At 52.2% G+C, this 15,291-nt stretch overlaps 9 protein-coding genes across 9 annotated transcripts; 5 read left to right on the forward strand and 4 right to left on the reverse strand.

Annotated features, from left to right (window-relative positions):
• Positions 1-13: 13 nt before the first annotated feature.
• DACRYDRAFT_66533 (coatomer subunit alpha-2) lies at positions 14-4,452 on the forward strand. The gene is made up of 12 exons (XM_040775820.1): positions 14-147; positions 198-299; positions 353-466; positions 515-595; positions 645-1,316; positions 1,367-1,590; positions 1,646-2,030; positions 2,085-2,223; positions 2,272-2,867; positions 2,915-3,750; positions 3,801-4,073; positions 4,123-4,452. The coding sequence occupies exons 2-12, from the start codon at positions 245-247 to the stop codon at positions 4,363-4,365; spliced, it is 3,618 nt and encodes a 1,205-aa protein (XP_040629317.1). The 5' UTR covers positions 14-147; positions 198-244; the 3' UTR covers positions 4,366-4,452.
• On the reverse strand, positions 4,453-5,414 carry DACRYDRAFT_107342 (uncharacterized protein; the record flags this gene model as incomplete). The annotated part of the gene is made up of 6 exons (XM_040768450.1): positions 4,453-4,926; positions 4,979-5,031; positions 5,084-5,167; positions 5,226-5,261; positions 5,312-5,348; positions 5,397-5,414. The coding sequence occupies 6 exons, from the start codon at positions 5,412-5,414 to the stop codon at positions 4,453-4,455; spliced, it is 702 nt and encodes a 233-aa protein (XP_040629318.1).
• A 188-nt stretch (positions 5,415-5,602) lies between these two features.
• On the forward strand, positions 5,603-7,447 carry DACRYDRAFT_116112 (uncharacterized protein; the record flags this gene model as incomplete). The annotated part of the gene is made up of 5 exons (XM_040770138.1): positions 5,603-5,689; positions 5,743-5,987; positions 6,210-6,450; positions 6,508-7,329; positions 7,382-7,447. 5 exons carry the CDS (start codon positions 5,603-5,605, stop codon positions 7,445-7,447), a joined length of 1,461 nt encoding a protein of 486 aa, XP_040629319.1.
• Positions 7,448-7,582: 135 nt separating this feature from the next.
• On the reverse strand, positions 7,583-9,314 carry DACRYDRAFT_22067 (diphenol oxidase-A2). The gene is made up of 4 exons (XM_040772660.1): positions 9,004-9,314; positions 8,634-8,955; positions 7,793-8,585; positions 7,583-7,741 (listed from the first exon to the last, which is right to left on the reverse strand). The coding sequence occupies exons 1-4, from the start codon at positions 9,248-9,250 to the stop codon at positions 7,610-7,612; spliced, it is 1,494 nt and encodes a 497-aa protein (XP_040629320.1). The 5' UTR covers positions 9,251-9,314; the 3' UTR covers positions 7,583-7,609.
• A 160-nt stretch (positions 9,315-9,474) lies between these two features.
• On the forward strand, positions 9,475-10,683 carry DACRYDRAFT_66539 (uncharacterized protein). The gene is made up of 4 exons (XM_040775821.1): positions 9,475-9,606; positions 9,656-9,857; positions 9,910-10,194; positions 10,252-10,683. Coding segments are annotated over exons 1-4 (696 nt in total). The 5' UTR covers positions 9,475-9,604; the 3' UTR covers positions 10,459-10,683.
• Positions 10,684-10,979: 296 nt separating this feature from the next.
• DACRYDRAFT_51819 (kinase-like protein) lies at positions 10,980-11,711 on the reverse strand (the record flags this gene model as incomplete). Its single annotated transcript, XM_040775061.1, has 1 exon — positions 10,980-11,711. The coding sequence occupies one exon, from the start codon at positions 11,709-11,711 to the stop codon at positions 10,980-10,982; it is 732 nt and encodes a 243-aa protein (XP_040629322.1).
• A 473-nt stretch (positions 11,712-12,184) lies between these two features.
• Positions 12,185-12,789, forward strand: DACRYDRAFT_15693 (uncharacterized protein; the record flags this gene model as incomplete). The annotated part of the gene is made up of 2 exons (XM_040771129.1): positions 12,185-12,627; positions 12,711-12,789. The coding sequence occupies 2 exons, from the start codon at positions 12,185-12,187 to the stop codon at positions 12,787-12,789; spliced, it is 522 nt and encodes a 173-aa protein (XP_040629323.1).
• Positions 12,790-12,943: 154 nt separating this feature from the next.
• DACRYDRAFT_15694 (kinase-like protein) lies at positions 12,944-13,901 on the reverse strand (the record flags this gene model as incomplete). Its single annotated transcript, XM_040771130.1, has 2 exons — positions 12,944-13,849; positions 13,899-13,901. 2 exons carry the CDS (start codon positions 13,899-13,901, stop codon positions 12,944-12,946), a joined length of 909 nt encoding a protein of 302 aa, XP_040629324.1.
• A 244-nt stretch (positions 13,902-14,145) lies between these two features.
• DACRYDRAFT_116117 (uncharacterized protein) lies at positions 14,146-14,781 on the forward strand (the record flags this gene model as incomplete). The annotated part of the gene is made up of 2 exons (XM_040770139.1): positions 14,146-14,594; positions 14,657-14,781. The coding sequence occupies one exon, from the start codon at positions 14,146-14,148 to the stop codon at positions 14,581-14,583; it is 438 nt and encodes a 145-aa protein (XP_040629325.1). The 3' UTR covers positions 14,584-14,594; positions 14,657-14,781.
• Between the last annotated feature and the right edge of the window lie 510 nt (positions 14,782-15,291).

A 15,291-nucleotide genomic window follows, 5' to 3' on the forward strand; every position in this document is an offset into this window, starting at 1 on the left:
AGTCGACGGGCTGATCTCTTAAGAGGTGTATCTAGCACTCTAAGCATACACTTTCATACCACATTCGAAACTTTGCAGCAACCCCTTGGAAGGGATTCCCAGCACATATCATCCCTTTCCCGTTTCCAAAACCGAGAACCACGTCGTGTATGCGCGGATTATTTGCACCTTTCGATGCCGTTGACGTTGAGCTGAAGGGTAGACTCGCACACGTCCCTAACGCTGAACCTTCGACAATAACAAAATGTCCAGCATGCAGATGCTGACCAAATTTGAGTCCAAAAGCAACCGGGTCAAAGGTATGTCCTCCATTCCCGGCATTGTCGAGACTGAGAGTTGACGTGTTCTCGAGGCCTTGCTTTTCACCCGACTCGCCCGCTTCTCGCTGCATCCCTTCATAATGGCACAGTGCAGCTGTGGAACTACCAGATGGGCACACTAATGGACCGTTTTGACGAGCATGATGGTTGGTGCTTATTTTTGAGATGGGCATATTGCTGACAAGAATCTGCAGGACCCGTGCGTGCTGTTGCTTTTCATCCTACTCGCCCGCTGCTAGTTACTGGAGGAGATGACTACAAGGTGAAAGTGTGGGGTGCGTACGCGAAACCCGTCCAAATTTGACTTGGCTGACATATATCCAGACATCCGTCCCCAAAACCGACGGTGCCTTTTCACGCTGCACGGTCACTTGGATTACCTGCGAACCGTCCAGTTTCATCATGAGATGCCTTGGATTCTTTCTGCCTCGGATGATCAGACGATCCGGATATGGAATTCTACGTCCAGGCAATGCATTGCTATCCTGACCGGCCACTCGCACTACGTCATGTGCGCCCAATTCCACTCCAAGGATGACCTCATTGTCAGCGCTTCAATGGACCAAACCGTTCGCGTCTGGGACATCTCTGGGCTGAGACGGAATACGCCCAACCAACAGCAACAAAACTCCTTCGACAGCTTCGAAGCATTCTCGACTGTCAAATATGTCCTGGAAGGTCACGACCGTGGAGTCAATTGGGCGTCTTTCCACCCTACCCTTCCACTCATCGTCTCTGCTGGTGACGATCGTCAAATCAAGCTCTGGCGGATGAGTGAGACAAAGGCTTGGGAGGTTGACACATGCCGCGGCCACTTCAACAATGTCTCAAGCGCTCTGTTCCATCCCAAGCACGAGCTTATCCTGTCCGCTGGTGAGGACAAGACCATTCGCGTGTGGGATATGTCGAAGAGGACCGCGGTTCAGACGTTCCGTAGGGAGCACGATAGGTTCTGGGCACTGTGTGCGCATCCAGAGCTGAATTTGTTCGCGGCTGGTGCGTGCATCCCTCTATTCCTTCCACTCAGATCCTTACTTCCCAGCCAGGTCATGACAATGGATTGATTGTCTTCAAACTCGAGCGCGAGCGCCCCGCATTCGCCTTGCACCAGGACACCCTCTATTATATTCGAGACAAATACGTGCGCCAGCACGACTTGGTCACGGGATCCGATGTCGGTGTTCTCAGCGTGCGAAAGCTCGGCAACCAGTATATCCAGCCGCGCACTCTGAGCTTCAACCCAGCGGAGCGTGCTGTTCTTGTCACTTCTGTGAGTTCCCGCTATCGTCTAACTCTGATGCACTTCCCTTAATGCTGTGTCACAGACTGCGGACAATGGGATCTACGAGTTGGCCACCTTGCCCAAGGATGCTGGTGGAGAACTCAGAGATTCCACTTCCGATGGAAAGCGCGGGGCTGGTTACAGCGCAATTTTCGTCGCTCGTAACCGCTTCGCGGTGCTGGACAAGAACGCTCAGACCATTGAGATCCGCGATCTCAATAACACTTTGACCAAGACCATCAAGCCGCCAGTACAAACGAGCGAGATTTTCTATGGTGGCACGGCAAGTCTTTTACTAAGCTCGCCTACTGCGGTCGTTCTGTTCGACATCCAACAGCAGAAGGTTCTCGCCGAGCTGAGCACTCAGGTCGTAAAATACGCTGTTTGGAGTTCAGACGGTGCCAATGTTGCTCTCCTTGGCAAGCACAGTGAGCATTTACGTAGCAGCTACCTATTCTGTCTGTGCTGAAATATCTTGCTAGCGATCACCATTGCCAACAAGACCTTGACCCAGAGCAGCCTCATTCACGAGACCATCCGCATCAAGTCTGGAGCATGGGACGACAGCGGTGTCTTTATTTATTCCACATTAAATCACATCAAATATGCTCTACCCCAAGGGTTGGTTCAATAAATGTGCTTCTGAGACCAACGCTGACGCACATATAGGGACAATGGCATCATCAAGACACTTGATCAACCAATCTATCTTACGCGAATCAAGGGGAAGACGCTCCACTGTCTGGATCGTTCCGCTCGCCCCAGGACCATCGTGATTGACCCCACGGAATATCGCTTCAAGCTGGCGCTTCTCCGCCATAACTACGACGAGGTCCTGCACATTATTCGTACTTCCAACCTTGTGGGCCAGAGCATCATTTCTTATCTCCAAAAGAAGGGTTTCCCCGAAATTGCGCTCCACTTCGTTCAAGACAAGAACACACGTTTTGAGCTCGCTATCGAGTGTGGTAATCTTGATGTCGCCCTGGAGACTGCGGTTGCGTTGAACCGGCCGGAGAGCTGGAATAGACTCGCTCAGCAAGCGCTGAAGCAGGGCAACCACAAAATTGTCGAGACTGCCTATCAGCGTGTTCGAAACTTCGATCGTCTGTCCTTCCTGTACATGACAACGGGCGCACACGAGAAGCTTGCGAAGATGGCCAAGATCGCCGAGGCTCGTGGCGACCAGATGTCGAAGTTCCACAACTCACTCTACACGGGTGACATTGTCTCTAGGATTACCGTCCTTCGAGACGTTGGCCTGTGTACGCCCCTTTGTCCCGCGCAAACACTCGATACTCATTGTTGACAGATCCCCTTGCTTACATGACCGCAAAGACGAACGGTCTTGAAGACATGGCCAACGACATCCTCGACGCGGCTGGTCTTACCGAGGCTGATCTAGACGATGTCCCAACTTTTGAAATGTCGACCCTCAGGCCACCACCCGTCATCTCCGGCACCGAGCTGCTACAGTGGCCATCCCTCGGCAGTGCGGACAACTTCTTCGAGCGTGCCCTCATCGAAGGTCGCCTGGCTGAAGGGGCTCCGTACGTCAACGGCACGGATGCTGCTGCTGCCAACGCCGCTCTGGATGAGTGGGAGGGTGACAACGCTGGCCCCGCTGCCGAACAAGGGGACGATGAGGGCTGGGGCTTGGATGAAGCTATTGTTCCTCAGGCTGAAGAGGAGGAAGAAGAGGAAGAGCAGGCGGACTTGGCTGATTCTGCACCAGGTATCAGCGAGGCAGATCTCTGGGTCCGCAACTCCCCGGTTGCAGCAGACCACGTCGCTGCTGGTTCCTTCGATACGGCGATGCAACTGCTCAATCGCCAAGTCGGCATCGTCAACTTCGAACCGCTCAAGCCTATCTTCTTATCCATCTATCGTTCCTCTTACGCATATCTCACGGCGAACGCTTCAATGCCACCTATTCAGATACCCCTTCGCCGGCAACCTACTTCTTCCAAGCCGAGCCAGGTGTATCCGATCGTATCCCAAACACTCCAAGCGATCACCTCTGGCGATCTCCAGAGCGCCTATCGAGCTGTGCGCTCCAATGAGCTCCCAGAAGCGGGCAAGCTATTCCGTTCCATCCTCCACTCCTTGCTATTTGTGGTCGTATCCTCACAGACGGAGGCGAAGGAGGTAAAGCCGTTTTCCATTGTAAGAAGTTACATCTGCTGACGCCTTCGCAGCTGCGCGACATCATTTCGTCATGCAAAGAGTATTTGTTAGGGGTCTCTATCGAGCTGGAGCGCCGTCGCCTCGTGCAGGATGAGCCGGAGAATGTCCGGCGGAGCCTAGAGCTGGCGGCTTACTTTACGAACTGCAAATTGCAACCTGCCCACCATACTATCGCTCTTCGCAACGCAATGACAGTGTTCTCGAAGGCCCAAAACTTCGCGACCGCTGCGGTGTTTGCCAGGAAGCTAATTGAGCTCAACCCCGCCCCCAAGGTGCTTGCATCGGTAAGCGGGCTCTTCTGCTCTCCGAATATTGTGCTGACCTCTCTTCCAGGCTCGGGCTGTAGTGACCGCTGGCGACCGCAACCCACGCGACGCAGTGGACTTCTCATATGACCAGTTCACGGAGTTCAATGTCTGCGCTGCGAGCTACACGCCAATCTACAAGGGCTCTCCATCAGTCACTGACCCATATACGGGTGCTCACTACTTACCCAAGTACAAAGGTCAACTTGACTCGCTGCTCCAGCTGACGGAGATCGGTGCACCTGCGTCCGGTCTGGTCTCCTATGTGTAGCTGCATTCCGGATACTTTAGAGCACGCTTGTAATTTAATTATGTCGCCTCTGTGGCGCATGCATAACTCTGACTGTCAATACCATCCTTATTTTGCTGCTCCACCTCTCCGTCTCGGTGCTGCACTGGGCTGCCATCCCACTGGCTCATCTGCACCTGGGGTTCTACTGGGGAAAGGAGACTGTTCTCTTGTTGGTTCTGATTGTGCATCCGCCGTGGGAAGCGTCGATGCAGGATTGGGCTGTCGTCCTATCGGTGTTTTCACATCGCCCGCCTCCACTGGCCTGTACGCGCTAAGAGGCGACTGGCTCATTACTTCCCGCTTCCTTAGCAGTTCTTGGTCCTCTCGGCTAAGAGTATCACTTCCCATAGACGGTCGAGTTGCTAGTGTGGATGGGGGGCACACGTCTGGCGCGGCGTCGATAACGGGTATTTCGCCCGTTTTGAGAGGTGTAGATGAGCTGGACGGGGAAGAGAGAAGCGAAGCACCTCGTTCGCGTTCTTCAATCTGCGCAATATTGTCGACAAGTTGTTTTAAGCGCAACCGTTCGGTTTGAAGCTCCTACAAACATGCATAAGCACACGTTCACAACCAGAGAAAGCCGAAAGCGCACCTCGGGTGTGGGTGGGGCTTCACGTAGACGAGATAGCCAGGCCTGCCATTGTACTGTATAATTGTGTTAAGAGCTTTCCGTGTCCAGAGCGGCAGGTCAGCACACCTGGCAGATTCCGTTGCTCGTCCACATATTCTGGGTGGACTAGTCGTCTGCGATACTTCACTACTCTTCGTGTTCTGCCAGCGACTTCGAGCAAGAATGCCAATCAATGTCTGGGAGATGTCCAAGTTGAACTATTGCCCACCAGCTGCGTGGCCGGGATATTCATAAAATCGGTTGCCTGGATGCGGAATGAGCTTAAACGAGTAGGAGATGCATAGTTGCACGCACCCTCAAGATCATAACCAACCAGATACCTGCTCATTCCCTGCAAGACCTTTTAGAGTGACTTCAAGCTCATTGTATGATCGCGTACCCATCTCCCAGAAAGCATACGTCTTACAAAACTCAGCATTTCTCAAATCACTATAACGGACGGTGGTGCATGATAGCCAATTGTGAAGTAGTTCGATGTACAAAGTACACGTTGGTCCCTTCTTACTTGTTCACGTTCTCCCGTGGAATATAGAACCGACAACCACTTGTTCTTTGAACACCAGGCCTGGTATCTGCTTCACAATCATGGATGTTATAAAGGCATTCCCTTCGGAATTACTGTTGCATATAATCGACTTCGTTGAGTGGAGGGATCTCCTGCAATTGGCATCGGTCAGTTCCCCTCAGGAAACCGTCGTCATCACCTCTGACAAGTCTGTCTCCAGACCTGCAACTTCTTCTACTCTCTAGTGCAGCAGACATTCGCACTACAATACAGGATTGAACTTGGCGTATACGGGCTGACCGATCGTGGCCATGGTCCCCATTCGCCATATCCCAAGCGGTTAAAGCACTTATGTGACTTCCAGTCAAACTGGCGCACCGCAACCTTCCCCCGCATCCTTGAAGTGTCCTTCCCGTGCACCCGTGATGGCTGGACGTACGAACTCCAGAAGGGAATTTTCGCGAGGTCAGTTCTGAACCGAAATCAACCTACACCGGGAGGGGGTTCGGAGATGGTGCTAGTGAACCTGAGGTCCGGAAGGCACTGGCAATGCGAGCTAGACGTGGAGGTGCAGGATTTCTCTTTCGACCCGGAGCAGAATTTGGCAGTGTTATTCCAATGGATGGGGAGGTGATCTTTCTATCCCTGTGAAGGCAGAGGGCCGTGCTGACTCGAGAATGGGACCAGGAACCCACAGACGGCAGAAACACATATTCACCTCCGGCAGCTCGACAATCTCCAGCCGCACCCCCTTGCCGAACAATCTATTGTCACGTATGATCTCAAATGGGACTACCTACCTATGGGATGGACGATTCATTCCATCCAGATTGCGGGCGACTTTCTTGGAGTGTTGTTTGACCCCAGATCATTTGTAGATGGCGATAAGATTGTGATTTGGAATTGGCGGACAGGCAAGGTAGTTGCTGTGAGTTCCCCTCTCTGGCTTCTCTCCCCCGGCTTTGACCGGGTTGCATATTTGTAGGAATTGCCTTCCACTCGTCTTGTCGGACTTGACTCCTTTGCCTTGCTTTCTTCCCGTATCTTGATAGTCCCCGATGCACGGGGGGGCTCTATCAACGTTTTCCTGCTCGATCCCTCAACGTCCTGCCCCGTCCGTTTGAAATGCTTTGCCCTCCCGCGCCTAGCCGTCGACAGGCGTATGGAACGCATATTGTGCCGTTCCGACCCGGTCTCCTCAGCCATTCCTGTGTCTTCTCCTCTCCCCCGCACACCTGAGCAACACTACAAGTTGTCTCCCACACCGGTGTATCAAATGGAGGGAAACGCTCGCCTCCTATGTTTCATGATCAATATCTGGAAGTTCGATGCCGACGTGATTGACACTCTTCACCTTTTCACACCACTGAGCACCTTCTTGCCGTCCTCGTCTGCAGACCTGACTTCAGGAGAGATCAAGTACATCGCCTGGAAAGATTGGGGCCCAAAGCAGACAAGGGTGCTTGGCGTGCCCATCCTCTCTCGAAACCCATTCGTGACGTTCATACATGGGCACAGATTCGTCATGGCGAATCATGACGTGGACGAGGCGGGAATCCCTTTGGCTACTTCGAGCGGATACATGCGTATATTTGACTTCAATCAACTGGCTATTAGGAGGGATCTTTTGCGCGGTGTGAACGCGGAGGATATCACACTCGAGGAGACGATATTGACGAAGGAGCACTCGTTTGGGACGATAGACGTCATCACATCGCTGCCCTTCAGGTGCGTTACGAAGCGACTGGATGTGCCGTCATATCAAGCCCTTATGGTGGATGGGGAAAATGTCGTTACACTCAGTGTGGTGGGTTGATTTCGTACACTTGTACGGCCCTCTTCTGATACCTTATCTACAGCAAGGAGCAGGGACTAATGATGCGAGGGACCTGCTGTCCATCCATCAAGTTGGGCCTTTAGAATGATAATGGTAGATGGTGATGCTGGCTATACGTTTTGTGCATCTATGGAAGATGCACTGGGGACATGATCTATGTTTTCATCTGATAGCGCAGCGTATATGGGTAGTCTTGAGGGGAGCACCCAAAGGGCTGTATGATGGTATTATTAGGATTTCTACCGCTAAACTAGAAATCCATCTCATCGTCATCGTCGATCTCACCCTCAGCAATGCCCTTAGCAATGTTCTTTTCTCTCTCCCTGACGGCTTCCGACGATGCCAGATCTTTCCGGTGCGCATTGAGTGGGAAGCGCATTGCCTGTCTTTTTGTGTCAGAAACCGATCCACGAGGGACGTGAACGCAACTCACCTTGACACTCTCGTTGTGAAGGTCCAAGCAGAAGTCGATACGCCTGCCGAAGACCTCGCCGGGCTCAGCAGTGGAGTAGACGTCGCCCTTCCTGCTGCAGATCATAACACCCTTCTGATGGTCCAGGATGCCCTCAACCACACCGTCCCTGATTGCCTTGCCTACAATGTACTCCGCGTCCTCCTCCGAGTCGAGGGAGAGCTTGGTGCAAATGTCGCGCAGAGAGATACGCGAGTAGGCGAGCGAAATAGACCGGATACCGGTCTTGATAACGTTATGTCTCAGACGGAGGATAAGGGTGTACGACTTGTCGTGCTGGAACTGGGCAGTGTAGGTCTGAAGCGCACTCTGGAAATGGGCAAGATCGCCAATGCGAACGGCGCGCACGATCTGCAGGTATGGCTCGAGCGGCTTGCGGAGTACCGGTTGGCGGAAAAGGGCTCGGTCGGGGATGTCACCCATCAGAAGCTCGACGACAATGAAGAACTTGTGTACAGTTTGCCAGAAACCTGGGGCTGTCTTTGCTGCTGGCGCACGGCGAATCGCCTGAAGCAACTCAGTATGCGCCTGGGTGTAAGACAATTGCACGGCGTGAATTCGCCCCAGGTAATATTGATACCGTGCCCATTGAGGGTTGCCTGCAGAGTCGGGAAAGGTAGACTTGGAGACGAGCTTGTCAGCCTGTGAATAGAGGTTGTAGTGCAGATAGTTGCGCAAGAGAAGATTAATGAGGGTGGCTTGGGAATCGGGGTCGCGACGAAGTGTTGCAGTGCGCTGCGCGGCAAGCAATAGGCTGCATCCTGCGGTCAGCGCATGCTTATGAAAGGCCTATAGAGCTTACGGTCTGATCTCCGCCAGCCGGTCGGTCACTTCATAGAGTCTTGCCAGGTAGACGTATACCTTGGCAGCAATGACATCCATAGTACGCCTATTGAGGGCCTGGATCCTCTCAACAGTCTCGTGCGCGAGTGCCATCGCCTTCTCTGTAGTATCCTTCGATCCCGATAGGTGCAACAGGATCAAAAGACGGATGTAGGCGTCACCTTCTGGGAGAGGGTCGGACGTCCCCGCAGCTTGAGGCTTAGCATCTCCATTGGGAATGTCGACGTCCATCGTCGCTGGTGCATGTAGATACTGGAACAACGCTGCTTTGGCCGGAGAGTCTGCACCAGCATCTTAGTCCATGTCCCGCCGCCTCGAAAAGAGCGTACCTCTTGCATAACACTCCTCAACAGCCTTACTTAGCACCTCATCATTCAGCTTCTTCCTCAAATGGTTCAGCGTCCTCAGCACGCGGTGTGTAAACCGCGGTTCGAGCGTCGTCACCGCCCTGTCGATGAGCACTAAATTCTGCTTGATCTCAACGTTTGGAGATATCGGTTCAGACTTCGGAGCAGGCTTCTCCGCCTCGGGAGTCGAATCAGCGGGTGTGGGCTTGGGCGCAGCGTCGACGTCCATTCTGAATTTTGGGTAGAAGAGAGAGAATTGGACACTGAGCAAGGTGTATGCGCTTGGAAGTGGCGTACGACCAAGGGCGACGCGTCCTCTCAACGGAGGTGGAATTCGCTGACAACACATGCTTACGTTATAAAAACACAGCCACATGCGTACGTGTCGATGGTCCCTTTCGTTGCTGAAGCGCGAACGCATACACTTCACTAACAATCTGAAAGAGCCATGAAGCTCCCTTCAATCGCAGGATTGGCATCAGCAGGGGTCGTTGCGCTTGCAGCGCTGGCGAGGGCGGATCTGCAGGTTAAAAGCCTCAAATTCTCAATCCAGACGCCAAACAGCGACATCATCACCGCAGACATGTCCGTGCTACCGTTTCCATATGTTCCCAATGTGCTGACGATGTCATAGGCTGACCCCGAACGCCCCCGAGCTGCCCACTCTTGCAGTTTCTGCTGCTGATACGTTTAAACTGAGTTTTACGGTCGAAGATGAGAAGGGCAATGCTGTCGTGCCTGTGCAGAGCATGCTGCGTCTGTGGGACGAGGAGAGTGGAGAGGACACGTTACTACCTTTCAAAGTGTCCCTTGCAGGAAAAGGGCGGTTTGAGCTCGTATGTTTCTTACACTCCGTATTTGATCTTACTCTCTAAGACATTGTGGTAGAATATGCGCCGCCCGCCCCCTCAGCTCCCACCCACACCAACTAAAACACCACTCAACGTCTCCCTCGTTCTCGCCTCCCCCCCCCACGCCCCAGTCCAACTAAACCTCCTCCATCTCCAGCTACCCCTCTCCGAACCTGCTGCAGAACATCCAGAAGAACACCTGTATCACCTCCAGCCAGAGATATACCACACTTTCCGACCGGAGGAGAAGGTACCTCCTAGGATTATCAGCTTGCTCGGCGCAGGAGCGGTGGGTGCGCCTTGGGCTTTGCTTCTTATCCTTGTACGTATGCATGCACACTAACCTGAACCTTTACTGATGCACAAAGGTTCTTGGTAGCTGGCAAGCCTACGCCCCTCATTCTCCTTCGCCACCTCCCCCAGGCTTCTGCTCTTCCTCACCACCCTTACGGCATTCGACGGTCTCCTCATCACCTACTGGATACAGCTCACCCTGGGCCAGGTGCTGCTCTACGGTTCCATTCTAGGCGGGATCACAGTCATCACAGGGGTCAGCGCGCTCAACGCAAGGAAGTTCGCTCTCTGAGATGCACGCCGATATAGTAGCTGGAGACGGATGGATACGATGGGCACCAGTACTGTCAGCTGCACTGGCAGGCTGCCGTAGAAGATGCCGTTCAGGCCGATCTGGCTGACGATTCCTCATTGTATCCCTGATGAATTAGCCCGGACGACTTTAGTGGATACGGCCGGTCGGATCAGACGTCCATATTTGGCATGCCTTCCAGCAATGCAGTTTCCGCGAGAATACAAGCGCCGCAGGTGACATCTCCGAAAGAATGTGCGCCTGTGCCTCGTGTATACTGTGTGGCCAGGCTACCGAAGCGCGGCAGGGTCAGCCTCGGACCGCTTCGATGAACACTTTGCCTGTGAAACCACTGGGCAGATATTAGTGCGTATCGGCGTCCCCATTTGTGCTGGCTCCCCTTGAGGGTTGTACAATCTTCATGATCTCGTATCAGGCCCAGGTGAAGGAGGCAAACATGTCTACATTCATGATCATACAAAGCCGTCAGTCTAACGACCTTCGGGCTCCTCTCCGCATGCTCACAATAATCTGGATATACGAATCTCTACCATCATCCTCTTCACATCCTCATAATCATCCCTCAGCGCGACCTTGATCATCTTTTTGAACGCATCCGTTTGGCGAAAATCAGGTGCGAGCGCGGTGTAGTACTCCCAGTACAAAGGCATCCATCCTGATGTTGCCCAATCGACCAATCCCGAGACCTTGCCGTCGTGTATCATGATGTTACGATCCGCAAGGTCGCCGTGCACGAAAAATGTTGGTCCGTCAAAATCTTGGAATGTAGGTTCGAGCATGGCCTTCATCGACGGCGCCAAACGGGCTGCCATGTTATTCCGTATCCATACATGAAATTCGGTTGCGTTGGCACGGGAAGGTACTTCCCACGAGTCACTGAATTGAGGAGTCCAGATCGATCCCCCAGATGGGCCACAAATTTGATTCGGGTAGGGGTTCGGGACGTTTCGATATGCTTCGATATATTCGCGGATTTGCAGACCAATATTGTTAAGCTGGTCTTCGGAAAGCGTGTCCTCAACTTCTTCAAGCGTCTGGCCTGGCACCTCGGTCATCAAGATAAACGAATATGGTCGTCCGGAAGCCTGCGTGAGCACAATGTAATCGAGCACCGTCGGAATGGGGACCTTCGTGTGTTGTTTGACTAGCCACAGCGCGTGCGCTTCTGCACTCTGGGTTCGAGGGCCGAACTTGAGGTACAGACCGAGTCCAAGTCGGTATGTATTCGTCATTCTCGGATTGAACTTATCGAGATATTCCTTGTAAGCTCGGTATATCCAGAATCGCAGGCGTAAGGGGAAGACTGCCCTCCAAAGCCTGATCCACAAGGGCGCTTCCATGAGGCGTATCTTCGGGAGTGGAAAGGCGATCGGACCGATGGGAATATCGAGTAGAGACATGATTGTGTGTAACTAGGCTATTCAGCATTGTGAAGTTCATAATGGGAGATAAACGAACCATGATGGCCGAAAACAGAAACAAGGACAGGGATCAGTGATATCGCTTGTCGTTCAAAGGGGAGTGATCTCGGAATGTTCACGGAAACAGATTGTAACGAACTATGACATTCTGCCGGCGCGCAAACTGCATTATTTAATATTATGAGTTGTATGCCGCCCAGGTGCAAAGCTATCGTCTGCTACATCACAACGTCGTGCAGCGGCACATATCTCTCACACCGAACAGCAAGCACCGTCTTCACGCCATGGCGGCGACTCGGATGCAACACAACCATCTGTACATTCAAGTTTTGGACTGGCACAAAGTCGGCGCGTATCGCATCTGCGGGCTCCAAATCCATAGAGACGGCAGCATTCGTGCCCAGGTCGAATATGACAATGGCAAGCCTTACTGGGGATGGATACATTCGAACGACGATATGTCCACAATCGGAGCAGTCGTCCTGTTCGAATTAGCCAACCTTGGTTCCAAGTACCGACTGTACGTGGAGAAACTCAAAGCGTTTAAAGCCGATACCGAAAAGACTGCCGAAGACATTCTGATCGCCTTTCTGGACGAGCTCAAGAGCCTCGAGTTGCTCGGCGCTTCTGGGCAAACTCTAATGACCGAAGTCAAGGCAGAGGCTGGCCGAAGGGGCTTTGCAAATTCGACGGATATTGTTCGCTCCGAGCATTTCGTCACCGTACAGTAGGCTGAGAAAATGTGAATGTAGGTATATGTTTGAATGCTTTGAAAACAGCATACTGACGCCTATCACATCGATGTCCTAGATGTGGGATTAGCGGGTTAGTCCGAGATGAATCGGATAAAGCTTTGGTCGTTCGTTGGGCTGTATCGATGGAAGAGTAGATGGGTTTGCTCTCGAATAACGCATGTTGTACTGGTTCAATAAACGAAGAATGTATCATTCAAAGCTGTCAGTCTAACGGCCTTCAAGCTCTCTCGCATCACAAGAATCTACAAATCGCCAACATGACAGATGACCCTCTCCGCATGCTCATAATCATCCCCTGGATGTACGAATCGCTAGCATCATCCTCTTTATATCCTCATAATCATCCCTCAGCGCGACCTTGATCATCTTGTTGAACGCATCCGTCTGGTGACGATCAGCTGCGAGCGCGGTGAAATACTCCCAGTACAAGGGCATCCATCCTGATGTTGACCAGTCGACCAATCCCGAGACCTTGCCGTCGCGTATGATGATGTTACGATCCGCAAGGTCGCCATGCAAGAAAAACGTTGGTCCGTTAAAATCTTGGAATGTAGGTTCGAACTTGGCCATCATCGACGGCGGCAAGCACATCGCCTGGCTCTTCCGCATCCATGCATGAAATTCGGTCGCGTCGGCACAGGAAGGTATTCTGAACATGTCATCAAACTGAGGAGTCCACATCGGTCCCCCAGATGCACCACAGATTTGATTCGGGTAGGGGTTGGGGACGTTTCGATATGCATCGATATGTTCGCGGATTTGCAGACCGATATCGTTCAGCTGGTCTTCGGAAAGCGTGTCCTGAACTTCTTCAAGCGTCTGGCCTGGCACCTCGGTCATCAAGATAAACGAATATGGTCGTCCGGAAGCCTGCGTGAGCACAATGTAATCGAGCACCGTCGGAATGGGGACCTTCGTGTGTTGTTTGACTAGCCACAGCGCGTGCGCTTCTGCACTCTGGGTTCGAGGGCCGAACTTGAGGTACAGACCGAGTCCAAGTCGGTATGTACTCGTCCTTCTCGGATTGAACTTATCGAGATATTCCTTGTAAGCTCTGTATATCCAGAATCGCAGGCGTAAGGGGAAGACTGCCCTCCAAAGCCTGATCCACAAGGGCGCTCTGAAGCGGATGTTCGGGATTGGGAAAGCAATCGGGCCGATGGGCATATCCAAGAAAGACATCACAGCAGTGAGCTATAATATTATTCAGCGTCATGAGCCTCACACTGGGAGATGAACGAACCATGATGGCCGAAAACAGAAACAAGGACAGGGATCAGTGATATCGCTTGTCGTTCAAAGGGGAGTGATCTCGGAATGTTCACGGAAACAGATTGTAACGAACTATGACATTCTGCCAGCACGCAAACTGCATTATTTAATATTATGAGTTGTATGCCGCCCAGGTGCAAAGCTATCGTCTGCTACATCAAAACGTCGTGCAGCGGCACATATCTCTCACACCGAACAGCAAGCACCGTTTTCACGCCATGGCGACTATGGAAGACAATCATCTGTACATTCAAGCTTTGACCTGGGACGGAGGATCGTTTCGCATCTGCGGGTACGAAAACACGAGAGAGGGCGGCGATGATGGCCGGGCTGTAGTGAATGGCGATGGAACCGCTCAGTGGGACTATCTGCATTCGACGGGTGACGACATCTCCACAATCGGGGCAGTCGTCCTGTTGGATCTAGCCAACCTTGGTTCCAAGTACCGACTGTACGTGGAGAAACTCAAAGCGTTTAAATCCGGTACCGAAAAGACTGCCGAAGACATTCTGATCGCCTTTCTGGACGAGCTCAAGAGTGTCGGGTTGCTCAGCGCTTCTGGGCAAGTTCTAATGGACGAAGTCAAGGCAGAGGCTGACCGAAGGCGCTTTGCGAAGTCGAAGGATATTGTTCGCTCCGAGCATTTCGTAGGCTGAGAAAATTTGATGTACGTATATGTTTGAATGCTTTGAAAATGGCATACTGACGCCTATCACATCGATGTCCTAGATGTTGGATTAGCGGGATTAGTCCTAGATGAATCGAATAAAGCTTTGGTCGTTCGTTGGGCTGTATCGATGGAAGAGTAGATGAGTTTGCTCTCAGATAACGAATGTTGTACTGGTTCGATTAAGAAAAAATGTATTTGGTTATCCCCATCAATTTCGCTGTGATATGCCCTGAGCGGGGAGATCGATTTTCGCATATCACCGTTGACAATGAAGACAGCGTCGGAATGGGGACGTTCGCTGCTGCTTGGCTACCACGCGTGTGCTTCTGCACTCTGGCTTTGAGGGCTGAACTTGAGGTACAGACCGCATCCAAGCCTGTACGCATTCGGGCATACCTTAAACTTCGGAATAAATGTCGCTTGCAAGATCTGTATACCCAAAATCGTATTCGCAAAGGTACTAATGCAGTCCAAAGCCTGAGCCAGAAGGGCGCTCCAGATCGGATGTTCGGCAGTGGAAATGCAATTGGACCGACTGGGATATCGAATCGAGATATCCTTGTGTGTATCTGGAGTAATCAGCGTCATGAGCCACATACTGGAAGAGAAACGAACCATGATGAGCATACAAAGGTAGCTAAATCAGCAGGGTAACCTCAACTCGGATCAAAACGAATACGATTTGAGCCAATTG

This window comes from Dacryopinax primogenitus (assembly GCF_000292625.1).
Source record: "Dacryopinax primogenitus strain DJM-731 SS1 chromosome Unknown DACRYscaffold_8, whole genome shotgun sequence".
Classification (NCBI taxonomy): domain Eukaryota; kingdom Fungi; phylum Basidiomycota; class Dacrymycetes; order Dacrymycetales; family Dacrymycetaceae; genus Dacryopinax; species Dacryopinax primogenitus.

What these genes read in the sequence shown, in the direction of transcription:
- DACRYDRAFT_22067 (XM_040772660.1), bottom strand. Translation starts at nt 9,250, where the DNA reads ATGGACGTCGACGCTGCGCCCAAGCCCACACCCGCTGATTCGACTCCC. An exon ending in TGAGGAGTGTTATGCAAGAG is followed by an intron (nt 8,956 to 9,003) that starts GTACGCTCTTTT and finishes ATGCTGGTGCAG; the next exon opens with ACTCTCCGGCCAAAGCAGCG. An exon ending in TTCACAACGAGAGTGTCAAG is followed by an intron (nt 7,742 to 7,792) that starts GTGAGTTGCGTT and finishes ACAAAAAGACAG; the next exon opens with GCAATGCGCTTCCCACTCAA.
- DACRYDRAFT_66539 (XM_040775821.1), top strand. An exon ending in GAAAAGGGCGGTTTGAGCTC is followed by an intron (nt 9,858 to 9,909) that starts GTATGTTTCTTA and finishes ACATTGTGGTAG; the next exon opens with AATATGCGCCGCCCGCCCCC. An exon ending in GGGCTTTGCTTCTTATCCTT is followed by an intron (nt 10,195 to 10,251) that starts GTACGTATGCAT and finishes GGTTCTTGGTAG; the next exon opens with CTGGCAAGCCTACGCCCCTC.
- DACRYDRAFT_66533 (XM_040775820.1), top strand. Translation starts at nt 245, where the DNA reads ATGTCCAGCATGCAGATGCTGACCAAATTTGAGTCCAAAAGCAACCGG. An exon ending in CCTTCGAGACGTTGGCCTGT is followed by an intron (nt 2,868 to 2,914) that starts GTACGCCCCTTT and finishes CATTGTTGACAG; the next exon opens with ATCCCCTTGCTTACATGACC. An exon ending in CACAGACGGAGGCGAAGGAG is followed by an intron (nt 3,751 to 3,800) that starts GTAAAGCCGTTT and finishes ACGCCTTCGCAG; the next exon opens with CTGCGCGACATCATTTCGTC.